Source organism: Lathamus discolor, chromosome 11 (genome assembly GCF_037157495.1).
Source record: "Lathamus discolor isolate bLatDis1 chromosome 11, bLatDis1.hap1, whole genome shotgun sequence".
Taxonomy (NCBI): Eukaryota; Metazoa; Chordata; class Aves; order Psittaciformes; family Psittacidae; genus Lathamus; species Lathamus discolor.
This window is the reverse complement of record NC_088894.1, coordinates 11,580,548-11,600,205: the sequence shown is the minus strand read 5'-3', so window position 1 is coordinate 11,600,205 and position 19,658 is coordinate 11,580,548. Positions and strand designations below refer to the sequence as shown.

The 19,658-nt window shown below is 44.6% G+C and overlaps 1 protein-coding gene across 4 annotated transcripts in view; it reads right to left on the bottom strand.

Moving 5' to 3' along the window:
• CDH4 (cadherin 4) overlaps nucleotides 1–19,658 on the bottom strand; it is a 459,553-nt gene that overhangs the window by 7,275 nt on the left and 432,620 nt on the right. For all 4 annotated transcript variants that reach the window (XM_065691453.1, XM_065691454.1, XM_065691456.1 and 1 more), the window contains 5 exons: nucleotides 15,333–15,518; nucleotides 10,006–10,259; nucleotides 6,443–6,585; nucleotides 2,854–3,087; nucleotides 1,536–1,769 (listed from right to left, as the gene is read on the bottom strand). In XM_065691453.1, coding sequence (XP_065547525.1) covers nucleotides 1,536–1,769; nucleotides 2,854–3,087; nucleotides 6,443–6,585; nucleotides 10,006–10,259; nucleotides 15,333–15,518 — 1,051 coding nt within the window. The remainder of the gene's footprint in view (nucleotides 1–1,535; nucleotides 1,770–2,853; nucleotides 3,088–6,442; nucleotides 6,586–10,005; nucleotides 10,260–15,332; nucleotides 15,519–19,658) is intronic.

The following is a 19,658-nucleotide window of genomic DNA, read 5'->3' as shown; positions in this document are numbered from 1 at the left end:
GCTCTCGAAGATAAAAAGAAGCCAATTAGAATGACAATGAATGCAAAAATAAGCTTTTGTAATAAAACCCATAATTTAAAATGTGATAATGTATCTGAAAATGAAAAAAGGAATCTCTTAAATCAAATGTCCTTCAGCTAAACTTAATTTCAGTCCACGGGATTTTCAACTTTTCAAATCGTATTTTAGCACTGGATTCATGCAAGACCAGCAAAAGGAAAGCCCTGTGTTTAAATCACCTTTGTGGCTTCCAGTACAGCGCTCCTGCATATCCCAGAGTACCAAACGTGGTGGGACTGAGGAATACCACGTCTTCTTCTGGGTGTGCAACTGTGGTGTGTTCGCAACAAATGTCCTTGGCTGAAGGGAGCAGCCTGGAACATTTTGGCACTGGGACCCCTCACTCAGCAAAGGACAGGAATTATGCATCCTGGCTAGGCACAGGGATGCTTCCACTGGCTCGGATGGGCTGGAGGAGGAATGGGACTGCATGGCCACAAACATGGTTTTCTTGCTCGTTCTCCAGACCAATACAGTAAATCAATTATACAACAATATATTCCTATCGCTGGCCCAGGAGGGTGGATGTTTGCCCAAAGATGACCCATTCTCTTAATGTACCACATCATATCCACATTAGAAGACATTTGTAGCATACGTTGCTCTGTCTGCTCTCTGTTTAAACACATTGGGGGTAAATATTAAATGTGATTTAGCACCATAACTCCCATTAGCTTTAATGGGAGTCCTATGGTTTCATCCTGTGTTCCTTGATGAATATTTACCTCATTGTTCATTTCAACGCTTGTTTTTATCTATTCCTACTGTGCCAACTCCTGCTTGAAGTTATAATGGTATCATTTTTATTTTTAAGTGTGTGCACACATGGTTATTGGTAATGCTCATGGAAGCTCGGGACTAACAACGTTGCTGGGCTAAAGGGATGGCATTGCCTCAAGCAAGGGGATGGCCAGCCCTTCTCTGCAATGCACTGCCAGCTCTCCAATGCTCCCGACAAACTGGGGATCCTTCCTCTTACAGCAGTCATCATCCACCATGATCTTTTGCTCTGAACAACCAGAAAACTACAGCTATGCACTGGTTTGGCCAGGGACCAACCCGACTCTCACAACCAGTGCATCAGGTACTGGGAACCAGTATATCCACAGCCAGCCAGGAATCTGAGAGGTATGGGGCAATCTGCCCCAGGATTTTGGACAAGTCCTTCAACCCGGTCCTGCACTCACTACCTACAAGATGTTGTCAGGTGTAATTATGTTTGTAAAGCTACTGGGAGTCCTAGAAAGAAAAGCCGGATGTATGCAGGGAGAGCACTAGCTCATTCTGCTGATGCTGCATTGAAGGGGCTTCAAAAGCAGATGTGTGAACCAATCCCTGCAGCCCAAAGCTCATGGTGCTGTCCCTGGCATGGAGCTCTCAAGGCTCTGGAAAAACACCATGTATAGAAGTGTGACAAAAGGGAATGGGATGGGAAACATCATGTTTCCCAGCAGCGTGAGCCTTGTAATACTTACTGAGTAAAATGATGATGCAGATCAAGATGGCAATGATGGCACCTGTGCCCAGCCCTGCCGCAGCCACCGCCCCGATGGTGGTGCAGTCACCATTCTCGTCACACGGGCACACCTTCACTTTGATGATGGACGTGTTGTACAAGGGGGGGTTTCCCGAGTCCGTCACAATGATTGGCACATCATACACACCTGCTTCCAGGTATGTGATTCGTAAACTGAGCTGGGCGTAATCGCCTGGAGAGACCAAGACAGACAGACAGACAGATGACAGACACTGGTAGAGCCTTCCAGCCGCACTTGTAGGTGCAGGGCTCCTCTGCTACAGCAGTCTTCTGAGTCCTGAAGAGGAGGCTATCAACAGCACACCTGGGCAGGACACTTTCAGACTTCTGCCCTAACAGTTGGGTCAACAATCAGGCTGTGCTTTGTAAAATACTGTGTTCGCACTGCTGCACTAACCTACCTCGATGCCATTTGCAAATCTGGTTGCACGTGTTTAAAACAGCATGAAATGCAAATAGCAAGGCATGGATGATACTCCCTGGGTCTGGGCTGCCACTGCGGAAGATTTCTCCTCACCCACCCTCCCTCATTGGGATTTTTGGGAAGCCCATTGCCTGTTGATGGCATGATCAATCAAGCAATCCCTCTTGTGTTCCCTCCTATGGAGACACAAGATCTGTGGGACTGAGCCCCGAGCTGTGAGGGAACAAGCCACTGCCCCTGGCCTGGCAGAAGCTGCAAGACCTCAGCGAGAGGGCCCAGCGTTGAAGCCAAAACCAGCCCGTGGCTCCCTGATATTTTCCATCCTTTGCTGAAACTACCAATAAGAGGAACAATTATGGTTACACACTGCAATATAAAAATCCTTCACATGCTGGTAATCTTCACACTTACCTGGCCCTCCTGGTTCCATGGTAAATTAAAAGGCTGCCTTTATGCAATTATGGTCAGAGAAATTAACATTGATCCTGATTGTGGCTTATGACAATTACACTGGAGGAACATAAGGAAGACTGATAATAGCTTTTTTCCCCTTGGCCATTATGGATGATTTATACTCTGTTCACTACTGATAACTGTTCATAATTATGAACTGCATTAAAAAAAAAGCCAAGTGCCAAGGCTTTTAGAGTTATGCTGCAGGTCTGATACAAATCATTTCTGATTAACTATCTTGTCTATAATGTCAGCCATAATGTGCTTTAAAAAATAAAAATCAGATAAAAAAGTAGGAAAGTTTGGAAGTTTGAAACCGCATGTGGCCTCATTAGCGAATCAGAGTCCAAATGTCCTCAGGATTGCCTGCCCCATTTACCATTCAGCCGTGTTATGGTCCAGTTCTTCCTCACTGCAGATGGCACACTTGGCAGCTCGAAGACAAAGGGCCCGACGTTTGGATCGATGTCAGCATCCGCGGCTGTTATGTTGATGACATTCAGGTTTGGCTTTTCACAGATCTGTGCCTCTTTTGGCAGGAGCTCAGGAGCATTATCGTTGATGTCGATTAGGTAGATCTGCAGAGTGCCAGTGCCGCTTGCGGGGGGTATACCTGAGTGCGAGAGGCAGAGCCAAGCATGACCATCACTTGAGAAGCAGTGGGATTGACAACAGACCCCTCTCCGCCATCCAATTTCAATAAACCAGGATTTTCACCCTCCCTCCTTGGACCTTATTAGGGACATACTGCACTTTCACGGTCCCTTGCTTTAAGAGGTATTATTAAAAGTTCCCCAAGCCTACTAATGTTGCTGTTTTTCACTCCTGCAGAACACTGAGGTTGAGTTCTGCAGATTTGTAGCCTACAGCAATGTCCTTAGTCAAACTCTAAAAATACAAGGAGGTGACGTCAAGTTGCTAGTGCAAATTTTGGTACTGGCTGTTTTGAAGATGAATAACTGTTAGAAAGATAGCTAACAAGAGGAAGAAGGCTTGGAGGGGAAAACAAGGTAAGTAGTGTAACCTGTTGGTCAGCATTTACTGTAGCACTTACTAGCCAGTATTTAGATTTGCAGACTATTACACTGCTGCAAAGAAAGCCCATCCCGCAGTTAGCCCTAGCTTCAGTGGTGAAAGGTCCCTGCTCAAAGCTATGAGCTAACCATCATCATTAGCCCATGGCAGCAGCAGCATGTCCCAACATACAGTTCTTCATCCTCCCTACATTTGTCACAAACAGCAGGGATGCTTCAGCACCGCAGTCTCAGTCCTCCAGTCCCTTCCTGATGAAAAGCCACATCTGTCTGACTAATGACCACTTACACAAAGTGATACCTGCCCTGGCAAGAGAGATCAGCCTTCCCTGAAATGCCAAAGTATTCTTCATTGACTTTGTATTTTCAGTTTTAGCTCTTCCTCCCAGTGCTGGATGTAATGCTACACAAACCACTTCCCCACTAGGCTTCCGAGTGTTACTTCTGCTGCTACAGACTTTCCCTCCTACATTCCTTTCTCATTTCTGCTCCATTTTTCAAAGGAGCCTTGAAAACTCTGAAGGAGCCCTGAAAATCCTTCTTTCATGGTTCCGACATAAGCTCTTCAATCATTGATCTCATCCTTTCATCTAGGAAGCATGGGGTAAGTCTCCCTCTAAAACAATGTCTTTGATCAGCCTTGAAAGTTTCTGGAGAGACAGATGGGATGTTGGGGCTGAATGTGAAAACTGACTTTTGGGGCTAAGAAAAGTGGTTTTGCTGTTTTCACATTGACCAGAGTATCTTCTGGGATGAATGCAAGGCTCACATTCTAACCTCTGAGATAGACTGAACGGGAACTAGCAGTCCTGAGAGGCGCTAACTGGCATGTGGCTGAAATAACCTGCAATTGCTGCACGTAGAAAGGCAGTTCTGTAGGGTTATTCAGTATCACTGGGCACTGGGTCCTGGTATTTTGGTTCTTTGTGCTCCTGAGTGCAGCTCTGTGGCAGTCTTAGGAGAAATGAAAAGAATTGACTCCACTTTTCCTCCCTCCCTTTTCACTGCAGAAAAGACTTTCCTTAAAGTGAGTATCTCTGCACTGTAGCTCAGGGAGAGAAAGAAAGCATGTCCAAGGAGTACTTGGCTGAACTTCTTTATCATATACTGAAAACAGCAAAAAGAACTTCTAGAAAACAAGATGCCGCTGCTTCTTCAGGAAAGGAACAAAAAGCTCCACCAAAACCCTTGAGGCAAAGCCTTTCCTTAATGAGTACATGATGCTGGAGAGCCTGGAACTTTGGAGAAGTGTGGAAAGAGTCTATTAGTCTCGATGAAACTTTAGCTGTTATCCTAAGCACTCTAGACAGAATTTTAAATAAGGTATTGCTTTATGTGCATTTTAATGGCTGCGCTATATGAGTGATGGATTAATTTTTCAAAATACAGAGATTTATGTATGTCCTTACTTTTTGAGCTGCTGAATGATGGATGTGGAAGTGCTGATGCATTGCAGTGTCAGCACTGAAGCCAAGGAAAGGGGTTAACTCCTTATCACATTGTACTAAGTGCCTGGGATTTGCAAGGTCAGATGGTGAGGATTAGTTTGATGGGTTCAAGTTCTACCACTGCTTTTGTGAATAGTCTTGACGAACTTATTTGATCTGTTTTGTGGGTCTTGCAGATGAATGCTGCTGGATCTCCTTGAGACTATTTTGGATTTTGCTGCCCTGGCTGCAAAGCGGAAGCTTAGGATGGGGCTAAATCCTACCACTGATGGCACAAAGAAGGTGCAAAACTTGCTTCTTGGTACTGCTACTGAGGATTGAAACTTCCATGAGTTTGCTTTGCCCCTTTGCCCCTGTGACCCTGGTCTGAAGTGAAGCCTGAAACCCCAGAGGGAGCAAGTTTTCATTAGCCCTGCAAGCATCACCATAACTGCTCATAATGGACATGGCACCCTTCAGCCTGAGGGATGACAAGAGCTAACACACACTGACCTGAAAGGATCTACAGAGTACAAGCAACACCCTTAGGTGCTCACAGCCAAGCCTAGACTTAATTTTGTTGCTGAAGCATGGCTCTGGTTTAATGTGAGTGCTCAGCACCTTGTATGGGGACGGTGAGGGTGGCAGAAGTGGAGGAAGACCCTTTTCTTGCCCAGGAAAACTGCTGGGCCCTCCACAAAGCATTTTCCAAGTGGGGGAACTGATAAACGAAATAACAGCACAACCACATCCCGGTATCATTAGCAAAAAAGTCATCGACTCCTCCTAATCAGAATTAGGAAGAAAAATCCAGGGCAGCAGCAATGGACTATGTGCCCTTAAGTGAGGCCAGTGCTGAGGTTCACAGTGCTAATTTGACCAAAAGCACTGCGTGACCTTAAATGAGTAATGAAGAGCAAACCCTAGTGGGACTTCTCCATGAGAAGATCTGTACTGGCCTCAGTGGCTTTGGTCCACCTGCATCCAGATGCTCTGATGGTGGTGGGACATTTCAGAAATGGTGGTGGACAGAGAGAAATCAGCCTTGACGACAGACCCACAAACAGACATCTCTCATGAAAGCCACAGCAGTTCAATGGATCATCGGCTTATTTTTAATACCCTCCTGCCATCCCCTACAATTATTTCTGATTTCCTGAAGGAAGGTTTCTGGAATGCTCTGATCGGTGCCTTTGGGATGATCACCAGGACCAGTGTGCTCAGCAGCCCGTGGAGAGCACATCCCTTTGACATTTTTTTAAGTTCAGGCTATACTGAACTCCCCAAATCGATTTTCCATTTGTCCTCCCCTTCCCTTAATAACACTCTCTGTATACTGTGCACATTTAATTTACTCCAGCAATTTCCCGTCCCACTTTCACATTTTTGACCATAAAAACCTGGGAAAAAGATAACTTATACTGACAACTCTGTCAGGGCATCATTTCTCTTAATGCATCACATTAGAGTCTTATTGAAGCATGAACAATGTGAAGCCTGGGCTCACCGTTGTCAGCCGCCAAGAATGTGGCCTCGTAGACATTATTCTTAATGTAGTCTGACTCTCGATCAAGGACAGCAGCAGTAGTGATCTGACCATTTGTGGCATTAATGTTCAGCCAGTTTGCAGGATCTGACAGCTTAGAGTATCTACAGAGAAAGGAAATAAATACACGGCAGTCTTTTCACTGACACATCCTTAATATTGCTTGAAATAAGGTTTTTCTAGACTCCTGACCCATGATTCAAAGGACCTTTGATAACTGGTTTTGTTGACAAACAAAACACTAATTGAGTATCTGGGTTTTGACCTCTACAATTACTCAATTTTTTTATTTCTTTCATTTTAAAGGCTTTGTTTTTTACTAAGTGCCACCTACATGGCAGCTTCCTGCTGCTGGGAGTGGACATAGCCTGAGGTCTCTGCAGCCAGGGAGAAATGGGGTCTGTGATGACCACTGCACTCGTACACCTGAATTAGAGGATGGATTCCTGCTCTCTCGTTTTCTCAATGCTGCCTTTTCTAAAATAGCTCTTGCTCTAAAGCCTTTTGTTTTCTATTCTTGTTTTCTGCCCTTCGCTAATAACAGTTTGGGAAATACCACACTGGGAAAATGGCAGTTTCCAGGGCACTCTTTTCTATCAGAATCCTATCTTTAGTAGCATCTGCCTTGGGGTCACTATAATGGGAACTCACAGCTGTATTGAGGCATGGACCCAGGTCTACTTTCCTGAAGCATTTTTATATGTTCCTAAAATAGCAGGTAAGGTGATCCTATGCATGTGTGAAGGTTGAAGAGAGCTGCAACAAAGGGGTCCCCTTGGCAGTCCCCAGCATGCCCTGGGGCTGGAAGAACCCAAGGGCGGATTCATATCCCAACGACTCAGTTAACTCATAGACCAAATCTGTTCATGTTCTGCACAGGCAGATATGAACATGGTTTGTTTTGGGCGAACTTTCTCCATGTTCTGTCTACCTTTCTCACTTGCTTGTTTTCTTGGTTTTATTTCATTCCTTACTTACTAGAACAACAGCTTGAGTTGAGCGGGACCCTTATTACCTAAACTGAAAGTTAGGAAATGGCCAGATTACTGAAATAAACAAACCCAAACTGAGCTTATTCCATGGGTAACTCCGACCTGCTGGTAGTTTTATATACATTTTTGTAGTTGGATACACAGGCAGGAGGGAAGGCTTTTGGTGAATACCCCTTTCCAGAAATGGGCTGTTTGAAGCTGAAACTCAAAGTGAAACTTGAGCAGCATCAATCCATGGGAGCAGGAAAGCAACACACAGCTGCACGAGCCCCTGCCAAAGGAAAGAGTTACATTTCACGGAGCTAGACTCTTTGGGATGTTTTCATTTCTTTTTAATATCACTGCTGTGAGTCCCCTGCCTTTTCTCTGCTACATGACCAGGCATCCAGCCTCAAAGCTGACTTTGTGAATGTGTCGGTGGCTAATGAGGATAACTTGAGGTGTGACGTTGGTCGTGCCAAGCTGTGCCTTACTGGAGATGCTTCTGCTTCCTTTTCTTCTATTTCTAAAAGCTCCATTTCATCAAAGACTGTTTAGAGACTGAAGGCTCTAGCAGCTGGATCAGCTCTGAGAAGTGCTTGTCGTGGATCTGTGGGCTTAGCTGTTTGGGTATCTTTTCCCCCTAACTCACCAATGCCAGCTGTGAAGAAAAAACAACATATCCTTTGCATAGCTCACAAAGACAGGACCCCAACAATGCCCCACTGCTTTTTCCCAAGCCTCGGCACTGGGCTGTTCCTGACGAAAAGGGGGTAAGAGGGATTGTACTTGGGTTAGGAAACAAAGTGCTGGTGGATACACAAAATGTGTGTTCTGGAAGCCTTAGGGAAAAACAACTCAAGCAATTGGCTGCTCATGTTCACAGAAAGTCTTACAGAACCCTGCACTTGCTCTGTGTGATGACAGGAACAGTTTAGCAGAGCCGGTCCTTCTCCCAGGAACGGCAGATGCTCCTTTGGATTACAGATCATCCATCTCTGGGTTAGAGGGAGTATTCAGTCAGAAATGAGCTGTCCTCTCCCCTGAAAACCAGCCTTGGTACAGACATGGGGGAAATAAAGACCCTTCAAAGGCCAATATTTCAAAAAGAATATAAGAAGAACTGGCTTGTTAGTGAGGATGGTCTCTCTCCTCAGAAGTCACAATACCTGTCTAAAGACAACAAGAGAAGGCAGTGAGTAAACTATCATATTCTAGACCAGACAGCTCTGTGCCAGGTGAAATATTTCAAACTCTTCCTGACACGAAATGTCACAACTGATGTAAGTTTAAGTGGCCTTGGATGTGCTCATGTTGTATACTCGGGTTCTGCCAAACATACTGCGGTACTTACTGACAGAGTGAAAAAGAAACAAACTTCTGTGCATGCAGAAGTAGCCAAGAGCAGGAAATGCGTTTCCCATCCGTGCAGATGGAGGCTGAAGTACCTGGAAAAGGTGTCACAAGGACTCTCATTCACACACACACTTTTACCCAATGCAATTCCTGGTGGGAAGGTGTATGAGCTGGGGTCCTGGACAATGGATTCTGACCCCAGTTTGCCAGGAGGGACAAAAAACCCCAATGAGTGACAGCCTCCTGGTTGCGGCACAGACTAAATTTGGTCTTGAACTGCTTAGATCAAACATCTAACTTTTACAAGGCTAAAATTTTTCCAGCTGCATCCCATTCATAGGGAAGGCAACTGATGAGGAGGATATGTTTGGCAGCTGGTCTGAAGGGAAAGGGAAGGTGAGAACAAATCTCATCCACTGTAGAGCAGGCAAGGGCTGCTGGGGTGCTTTATTTGGACTGGCATTAGTCGGATAAAGACCAAGTGCCAATGGCATGTGAATGGGTGTTTGACTGCTCAGGCAATATTTAACTGTATGACATCTTAAAAGCCTGTTCAGCAGCTATTTGTAACTGAGCCAGCCTTGCTCTGAATGGGCTGACAGCTCCTCTGTACTATGCTTTTTAAGCCAGGCTGAACCTAAATCCTCTGGAAGCAACAAAAGACATGATTAAAAATCCCAGTAATTCCCTTTGGAAATCTAGCTCTTAGCCCCTTCTGTGCCTCAGTTTCCCCCCATAAACCAGAAAATAACAAAGCTGTCTTTTCCTATGCCTCTGTGTTTATAAAGTACACAAACAACATAGGTCAAAGCATCCTTGACAAGGCAGAATCAGAACGTTTAGTAGAATGCAGCCCTGACCTCTGTGGCTCTGTAACCACGCAGAGACCCCTTGCTATTGACTGCTTGCACCTGAAGCTGCCAACTGCCCCTCTGCAGGCCCGTAATGTGGAATCCAACTTTGCCTGCCCTCCTGTACCCAGCCACCCTGGCTTACCTGGAGCAGGGAGGATGGTGAGTTCACAAGCCTGCAGGATGCTCTGCAGGCACTTGACTGAGGGTGCCAATCCCTGCCAAGCGTTTTACTCATCTCATGTCAGTTAGTTTGTGAATTAGCTTTCAGCTGCTTTGCTCTCCAAACCTCTGCAGCTGCAATCCCCCACCTGTACATGAGCTCATTGGCTGCCTGGTCTCCCACCTTACTGCCTGCTGCATGAAGCGATCAGGATCCACTGCTGAAAACGTTGTCAGGACCGTCCCTGTAGGCACCCCCTCCTCCAGCCTGATTAGCTTGTGGTTTGTTGGGAAATAGGGTGCTTCGTTGACATCTGTGACTGAAATGGTGACTCCTGCGGTCGACTGGAAGGACATCTGGATGCCACTGGCCAGGGGAGCTTGGTTTGATACCATGACCGTCAGCATGAAAGCTCTATTCATCTCGTAATCGACTGCCTAAAACAAACAAACAAGCAAGCATAGAGCCAAGCACAGAATAAATTCTACTTTCTGGCTGAAAGCTGCAAGATTTAGAAGGCAGATGACATCAAAGTCACTGCCCCAACTCGTTTCCTCCTGTGAGCTCAGTTTGTTTGAAGGTGTAAATCCATACCAGCTTCAATCCAGTGGAGGATTTGGCCTTCCAGGATTTGGGTCAAATAGTTAAAAAACCCCACAAAATAAAAACTGCAAACAGCAGGGGGGATTTGCCCTCTGTTTTGTTCCAGTGCTAAGTGGTTTCCAAAAAACAACTGTCTTAGTTGAGCAGTGAGTGAACAAATCCACCAAGAGCTGCTCTAAATGCAACAGGCAAAGCCTGTTAGAGGGACTGGACAGGTACTTAGCAATGCTATTAGCATTTAAAGCTGCTAAGTAACTGTGACAGTCTATGAGGACTCATGAGCTTGAAGTGCTCTTCATTCTTCCTCTTAAGTGAGTTTATAAGCAAAGGTGGAGCTGCAGTGAAGAAGGCCTGGTCTGGTTTAATCAGGCCATCCTTCCACTGAGACCTCTTGTCCTCTTGCAAGACACCTTGTGATCTCCTGAGGCTGCCTGCACACTCCTACAGATGTGATTTGCTGTTAGGTGGCCACGGGTCTCTTCTCAACAGAAACATAAAGACGATGTGTCTCAGGAGCCAGAAGGAGAGAAAAGCCTTTGCTGGCACAACTGACTGAACCACAGTATAATAATAATTTCTAAACCATCCCACTAATTACTACGAGGGAAGTCACTAATCATCTGCCAGGGAGGCTTGAGTTATGCAGGATCACACCTCTGCTTGTTAAAAAGTGCTTTGCCATGATTTATAAATGTAGAAGTGTAACCATTCTCCCCAATCCTTCCTCCAGCGCTGAGTCTGCAAAGTGGACTCTTCCCGATGTAAACCACCACAGTCACATTGATTTCAGTAGAGCTGTACTGATTTACATCAGCAAGATCTGGCTTTTGCGTTCTGTTTAAACCCCAGTATTGTCAGGAGAGAAATCAAATCATAGGAGGCTACATGAAAGAAGCAAATTTCAGGGACAAAAGGTAAAACATTGGAATCTCTATTTGATTGAAGTGCAAATGTTCCTATTGCTAAATGGCTTCCTGACAGGCAGGGCCAACATTTAATAAATAAAAGGAAGCACAAAGATTCCCAGTACACCCACCAGCACTGACTCACAGACTTGTCCTGCATTCAAACAAGACGCATGGTAAAGGATCCCATTTAAACCTTATTCAAGGCTTTGAAACAACTTGACTAATGCATTTCCTCAATTTCTTTTCACAACCCTCTGATTTATATTTCTCTAGTCTTATTTATCTATTTCTTTTTGTGCTGGCCTGTTTGCTAACTTTGCTGGAACGTGGTGGCGGGGTCCACAGCACTTCAGCCTGCAAGAGAGAGATCATCTGCCTCCTCTTCCACGTCCGAGTCCCCTTTCACATACTTTGTTGTCAAAAATACAAGGTAAAATCAGGAGTCTGTGCCTTCACGGCAGTGTTTGTGCTATTGTCCCTAGTGGGACAGAAGCCCCTTGCAGCCAGACACAATCCAGCCCTAAGCAGAACTTCTTTTGCACCACTATAAGCAATTTCTACCACAACAGTTCATACTTCTGCTCCCTAAAACTGCCTCCCTAATGGTGCGCAGCACTCTCTGCTCTTCACACTGCACTAACCCTTCCATTTTAATGCATCTCACTGAAAATGCTACATATTCATCAGTTCATGGTTTTAGGGACATGGTTTAGTGGTGGACTTGGCAGTGCTGGGTTAACAGCTGGACTTGATGATCTTCTAACCTAAACAATTCTATGATTCTATGACAGCAGAATCCTAAAAAAACCCATAGAGCCACTACATCTGGGACAAGGGGGTGCTGGGCTCTTGCCTGCTTTTTTAATTGTATGTTCAAGAACCATGTAATGTGAAATTAAAAAGTAGCACCTTTGCAGATACCCCTTGATGGATGTTCGGTGTCTGATCTGGCCCAGCTGCTCTGAAACATCCCCTTGGAGATGCTGCACATCCTCCTTCAACAGCGCCTCTGACCTGGCTGCAGCAGAGTGAAGCCACGTATCTTCCTTTTCTCAAGGTGTTTTTAACTAAAGCGAACAAATTTCTCGTATGTTATTGTTGAGGCAAATAATAACTGAAGCCTCGGAAGCATCTCCATTATAAGTTCAGAGCTCTGATCCATGCAGAGTTTATAATACCGTTTTACTTAGCTGGCTGCCACAGGGCAGCCACTGCTGCTCTGGGAGATTGCCTTCAGACTCTGCGGTGTCTCATCTGAGTGGGAAGTTTCTCTCTTCCCTTGATCGAGGCTTTCTTTGAAGATCAGGGTCTTGCACAGTTATGAAAATGGTTTGGAAAGGCATGAACAGAAGAAGGAAATGTTACACTTTTGGTGATTGGGCTGGAGCTGGGGTTTTGCCAAGGGTGGCTACAAAAATGCCCTGCCTGCCAAGAGCATCATCTGGACTCCAGGAAGTTTCTTGGTTTGGAAGCATTTTTGGCCCCCATTTCTGACCCCCAAACTACTGGTGAAGGGGTGGGATCCTTCACAGAACATCCTTCTCTGCACTGTTTCTGTGACTGCCATAGCCCAGATGCAAACCCCGTTGCTTGTAGCAGTGGAGAGTTGGGTATGAGCAGCTTCAAAGAGCCACATAAAAATTCACCCACGTAAGGTCTGTAAATAAAAGGTTCATTACTTGACTTAATTTTTGACCTGGGTTTTCAATCTACATCAGTGATCAAACCAGCAAGATACTGCTCCAACACCACGAAGAACAAGCTCTGATCGGCCACCCAGTCTGACGTGCACACATTCCCCAAATCTTTAAGCATATTCACTTATTAACAGAGAACAAAATATTTCAAAGAAGAAGGTGGAATCCTAAGAGTCTTCACCATGAAAATTTAATCACAAGCAATTTCACTCATTCTCCTTGGTGAAAATACACCAAAAAGCCTCCTGGGTTGATAAGGGCAGGAAACTGGGTGCGCAGGAGGATGAGATGAGGTTACATAGTGAAGACATTTAATGCAATTTCAAGCTTTGAGCTCAGCTTGACAATGGTGGATTTTCCTGTGGTTCTCCGTATTGTGATCATGGTGGGTTACACAGCAGTGGAAAGGCAACACCAGCATCAGTGGTGTCTTGGCAAATCCTTCGTGCTTTTTCCCTGCAAGTTCTGAATAAGGGATGGCTCATTATGCAGAAGTCCTTGTGTAGCAGTGATGATAATGTAAATCCCCTGTTGTCCATTCTGATCTGCCTTTAACCTACAGTCCTGACACTTCACTAGATTAAGGGGCCCTCCCCTGCTCCCAGTGAAAACATTGCACTTCAATTGCAGACTGGCTGCTGATGTTTGTGGAAGTTAAATTCTTGCATTTTACTTTGTTGAATGTTTTCTGTTTAAGCAGAATATATATATATATATATATGGATATGCGTACACTTACATGCATATATGCATCCATAGACATGGGTGTCCAGGACCACTGCTAAGCTTGGAGAGGTTTTGTAACCTTGCACCAGGTAAGGCTGTCAACTATCATTACAGAGCACAAATAAAAGGACCCTGCTGAAATACCATCTAGCAGGTAAGATGATGTCTCCCTTAAAGTTTCAGCAAAGTGGCATCTGCAGACACACACACATAGCTTGGGGGGTCAGAGAACAGGACAAGCTCACACGTTCCTACCAGTGTAACCTCACTGGCATTTCACTGATGTCATTTTTCCTAATACCCAAGCTATGTATATTAAGAATGACTGCCAGTTATTAGCTACAAGGGAGTGGGGTTCTTTTATTGCACCACAGAGCTGTTTTTAAATCACAGTGCTCTTCAAACATTAGTGTTTCATCCTATGTTGTTGATTAAAACTTTCTGTTAGAGAAGGCCAGACTTATCACAAGATGCAGGCTTTATGCATTGCAACGTGTATTATGTTTTTCAGATGCAGTGCACAGTGCGTGTCGTGCGAGCTCTTACAGACCCCAGCAGCCTATTCGTGGTGCCTCTGCTTTTTTGGTAGTCAGAGGGAGCATCCACAGGTATCTTATCTGGGAAGAGATTCAGTGAACTCTGAATGGATCTGGTTATGTTCTGGCTGTGTGCAGTGACTGCAAAAACATTCACTGCCTGGGTTGCTGGCCTCAGTAACTGAAAGGGAAGAGAATGCTCAGATAAGGATAAAGTCATGTTCTTTGGAGGCAAGGAGGAAAACAGAATTTGATACTTGCTGCAGGTATCTTGAGGGCACAAGCTCTCCTAATGCTGAAAGCAATAGATGGAGGAAAGAAGGGATGATGGATATTTAACAGTCTTATTTCACATTCTTTCAACAAGATCCTCTGCTGATCTAGGGAATGGATTTCACTTGTGAGGAGCTATTCTGAGCTGAGGATATGCCCCACACGGTGTTTATCGCTTGATACTAGGAAAATTTCTCCAAGTTTTTTCTGCCAAGCAACTCAGTTGGAGGAAAATCTCTCCTTTCTTTCTGTGGCCAGGAAATGCATTCCTCCCGCTACCTCTTCTTCACTCCCTGCTTTCACAGAGGATCACTTGACTGATCCCCTGCTGTGAAACACTACCCCCTGATTCACAGCTGATGGGGAGTGTTCTGGCTCAAGAAGGAGAAGGTGCAGCCTCTGCCCTAACCTCATCAGGCAGGGCAGGGCAGCACAGACCGGGAGCCATTCCCTCCTGCAGTGCTCAAAAAGCTAAGGAGGAGCAGGACACGGAGGTCGGGCTCAGAGGCTGGGGAGAGCCTTCAGCTTCATGAAAGCTTAGGGTGAGAGCTGGGCTGAGTTGGGAAACCCAGAACCAGCAGCATATGCTTGAAGTAAAAGTATTCAGGACTCCTGCATGGGGAGAGATGGGAAACAACAGATTTGAGCGCTTGCATTTCCAGGGTAGAGAAGCCATGAAATAACTGCAGGCTTCTGGCAATTCCTGTAGCCTTAGCTAGCCTAGAGAAATCCAGACAAATCTGGATTTCCTTTGTTGTCCCCCTTACCTTCACAACGGTTACCATGCCTTCATTGGTGACCGGGTCTGTCCGGATAGTGAAATGGCCCGAGGGGTCTCCGCTGATGATGCGGTAGATGGCATTCCAGTTGGGGGAGTGAGGCTGGTCCCGGTCCATCACTGTCAGGTTTGCCACCACCACCTCCACTCTGTTCTCAGGAACTTCTCCTGAATACTGCAAACAAAAGACAGGAGCTGTCACGACGGGAGCTTTCCTCACAGCTACCTCTCCTCTCCTCTACATCAGCACGCTGACTGGGAAATCGGTCTCATGAAGAGCACCAATGGGGTCCACACACCCCCTTCTCACGTCAGGTTTTCCTATTTTTTCCAAACCATTCAAAGCCTAGTTTCACCTCCACCCCAAGGAGGAGAAACTTCTATCACCAAACCGTTGCCCAACACTGAGTAAATGCTTGAAATAAATGAACAAAAAATGCTTTTGTTGTTCGGTTCCAGCAATCAGACAGTTAATTGTCAGCAGCATATAAAAACGGCAGACTAAAATGTGCATTTCTAAGAATGACTATGTCCCTTTAACCCGAGGTATTTTGCCTCACTCAGATTTCATTGATGGCAATTTATTGCTTTTCAGTGATTTTACTTAATTTTCTTTCTTTCTTGACCTTGATTTGATTTTGTCTCATTATTTGAAGTGTTTTTTGGGATTTTGCCACAGCCTTTCCTGGTGCTCAATTCTCTCATTTAGCACTGATTTTCATGGAGCATGTCCCGCTCAGGCGTATCCTGATGCATTAGCTGCATTCTCCTGCTTTCCAGCCCTTGATTTATCATACGGCTGATCAGGGATCCTGGCCTGTGAATGCTTCCAGTGTTTGGGGCTGCCAGTAAGACACATTCCCAAATTTTCAACTGTCCTCATCTCTCAGCATCGCCTATTAGCAGCACTTGTGAATTAACACTCTGATTGACATATGGCAAATTAAACACTGGGTAAATGATGGGAGCGGCTGGCTTTGAGTCTGCAGCTGAAATCCTGGCCCCAAACTGCAGGAGCAGAGCACTACTGGAAACCTGGCCTTTGGTGTGCACAAATGCCAGGTTATGTAAATGATAGTAAATCATTCCTTTGTTAGCACAAGACTCCCTCTCCACTCGTACCCCATACCCATCCACTGGAGTCTTTCAGTTATTTGTGCTTATATCTAGTATATATTATTCTACCACTGACAGCAAAAATATTCAATCTGCCTCATGTTAGCGGAAATTTAAATTTGCCCTTTAGTGGTATCCTGAGTGGCATTTTGCCCTCTCTTCTGCTATGCACCTGTCCTAAACAAGTTTTCATTAGTGAATGCAGATGGCATCTTTTTCCAGCCATGCTGAGTGGTGGGCAAGAACAGTGGGAAGCTGCAGGATAATTCTAATTCCAGTACACACTACAGCTCTTCTTTTCTCTTTATTTCCCATGATTTCTCTCATTTTTTACCCATTTTCTTGCTCAGTTTGGAATCTCTGTGGCACACAGCTAATGCAGGGGAAATATCATATGGAAATTCATCAAAAGCCTCTTGAAAAATCTATTAGATTATGTCATATGTACACTCCTATTACCAATCTTGTCTGAAACCTGCTACAAAGAACTGAAGGAGATTAGTTAAGCAGGATTGTCTCTTACTAAATCCCCCCTAGTTATTGCCATTACATTAAATTAATGTCATATGGCATGCCAGGATTGACAAGCTGATGAGTCCCTGTCTCTTTTAGGAGGTGGCTGCACTACTAACATCAAGCTATTGTACTGTAATTTCAAAGGTGTTAAGTGCTATGTGCCGCTGTCTCAAATCTTTGGCCTAGGACCACATTTCTTTGTCCGTTACTACTAAGCTTATGTCTTGCAGAACCAAACAGAATTAACTCATCAAGAGAAAGCTATCAGTTGTATTTAAGACACTGAATAGAGCCAGTCCTATGGGCTGCTGAACACCATCAGCAGGTCATAACCCATGACAGTTTACAAGACATTTTTAAAATATAAGGTATATCAAAAATTATAACACACAAGCACATCTCGATACAAAGCCTGGAGAAAGATCCCAACAGCATATAAAGCTTTTTTATCAGTGTGAAGCCCACAGTGCTTGGCATATACTGGGCAATCCAGGATGCCTATTAGGTATAGTTAGGGAATGGTCAGTCCTATGCAGCACTGAGGGTGGACATTGTCTATTAATTGCACTTATAAAGACAAATATTTTTCTGATGAGAACAGATTACCTTCACCGGAATCAAAGGAGCCATCCAAAACTCTTCAGGTTAAAAAGATCTTGGTGAGATACACCATGAAGAACAATTGTCATCAGCTACTGGGAATCCAGACTGGAGCCTGCCTTTTCTCCCTCTAACATTCTGCCACTATCATTATAAATAAATGCTGTAATGTGTGTTGTCCACAATTGTCTTTACCTTTAATAAAAATTAACTAATGACATTAAATTATACCTACTAAAGGAAGGATGGCAGCTCAAAGCTACCCACACTTCATTAATATCCTTCCCTTCCTACCCAGGAGTAATTTAGTATAATGAACAATAGCATCTTTCACTATGCTGCTTTCCAGCACCCCCTGTGCTGTAACTTCTCTTTCATGAGATTACAATTGATTTTGAAATAAAGAGAAGCATACCTATCTAAACAAGGTGAAACAATGGGCAACGGAGGAGGTGCTGGAGTAAACATAAGATTGATAAAGCAGTGCTGGACCTACACCTGTAGCAGTTACTCATATTCCCCTGTATCTCACTTAGCTTCACTTTCAATTGTTGCATTTGAAGACTTTAATTTCCAGAGTGCCTTTTTAAAGACGATTCACAAGGATTTCTATGGCTGATCATTACACACTTCACCTCCCTTCTCAGACAAGGATTTGTTCTAAACCTGGCATGTTCCTAAATCCTTAAATTCCATAGGGTCTTTTTCCTTCCCCTCTGTCATGGTTTAAGCCCATCCGGTAACTCAGAACCATGCAGCTGCTCACTCACTTCCCGTTTCTTTCCCCCTGCTCCCGGAGGGATGGGGAGGAGAATCGAAAGACTGTAAATCCCATGGGTTAAGATAGGAACAGCCCAGTAACTAAGGTATAACACAAACCACTGCTCCTGCCACCGATAATAATAACGAGAAGGGAAATAACAAGCGGAGAGAATATAAAACTAAAAGAGGAAAAGGAAAAGAAAACAATAAAACCAAGTGATGCACAATACAATTGCTCACCACCCACTGACTGATCCCCAGCCTGACCTGATCAGAGATCTGGGCCTTCTGGGTAACTCCCCCAAGTTTCTACACTGGGCATGACGTGCTGTGATATGGAATACCCCTTTGGTTAGTTTGGGTCAGGTGTCCTTTCTCTGCTCCCTCTCAGCTTTTCAGGCCCCTCCTCACTGGCAGAGCATGAGACTGAAAAGTCCTTGATTGGAGTAAGAATTACTTAGCGATAACTAAAAACATTGGTGTGTTATCAGCATTGTTCTCATATTAAAACTGAAACCAGAGCACTGCACCAGCTACTAAGAGGATAAAAATGACTGCTACAGCTGAACCAAGGACACCGTCCCTTAAAAGCCTGTGCTGGCGTATGTCCTTCTCTCATTCCTCTGCAGCTGGCCTTTCTGAAGTCATGTCTTGCTGGAAAGGTAATAATTCATTCTGACTTTCGGGTTGAATCAGATTATACTAAAATTGGTTAAGCCCAGAGTTTTCTTTCATCTCACTTGGTACCTGACAGCATATAAACATGCAGACAAATATCACTCGGGAGGAGAAAGGGATTGATGTAGGGGACAAATGATGAATTCACACAATGACTTGACTTTGTGCAATAAATCTGAAGTCTGGGCGGTGAAGCCATGCACAGCAGAGTAAAACCAATTAGCTCACTGCACCCACTCCTAGGGAGGTGTGGCATGGAGATGGATGCATACAAAGATAATTATCCAGGCTTCCTTCTAAAGGGAATTCCTTTTTTCCCAATGTTCTTGCTTTTTTCTAGCTGGTTTTGCTAAAAAGCTGTGAAAGCACAGACTTCCTCACATGAACATCTGCAGGAAAGATTTTTGTGTTGTCTCCAAGAATTGCTAATGATGACACAACATTTGTTACAGGCAGAAGTGGTTTCTGAAGGCTGAATTGCCTAGAGAAATAGTGTTTTATGACCTATAGCTATGGATTAATGCAGAAGAATAAGTGTATCTCAGTCCTCTTATTAGACTCTAAGCCCTTACGCTGACAGCTATGACTGCTGCAAAGTGCTGCATCTTTTCTCTAGGTTCCCTAAGTTGAAAGAAACTGAAGA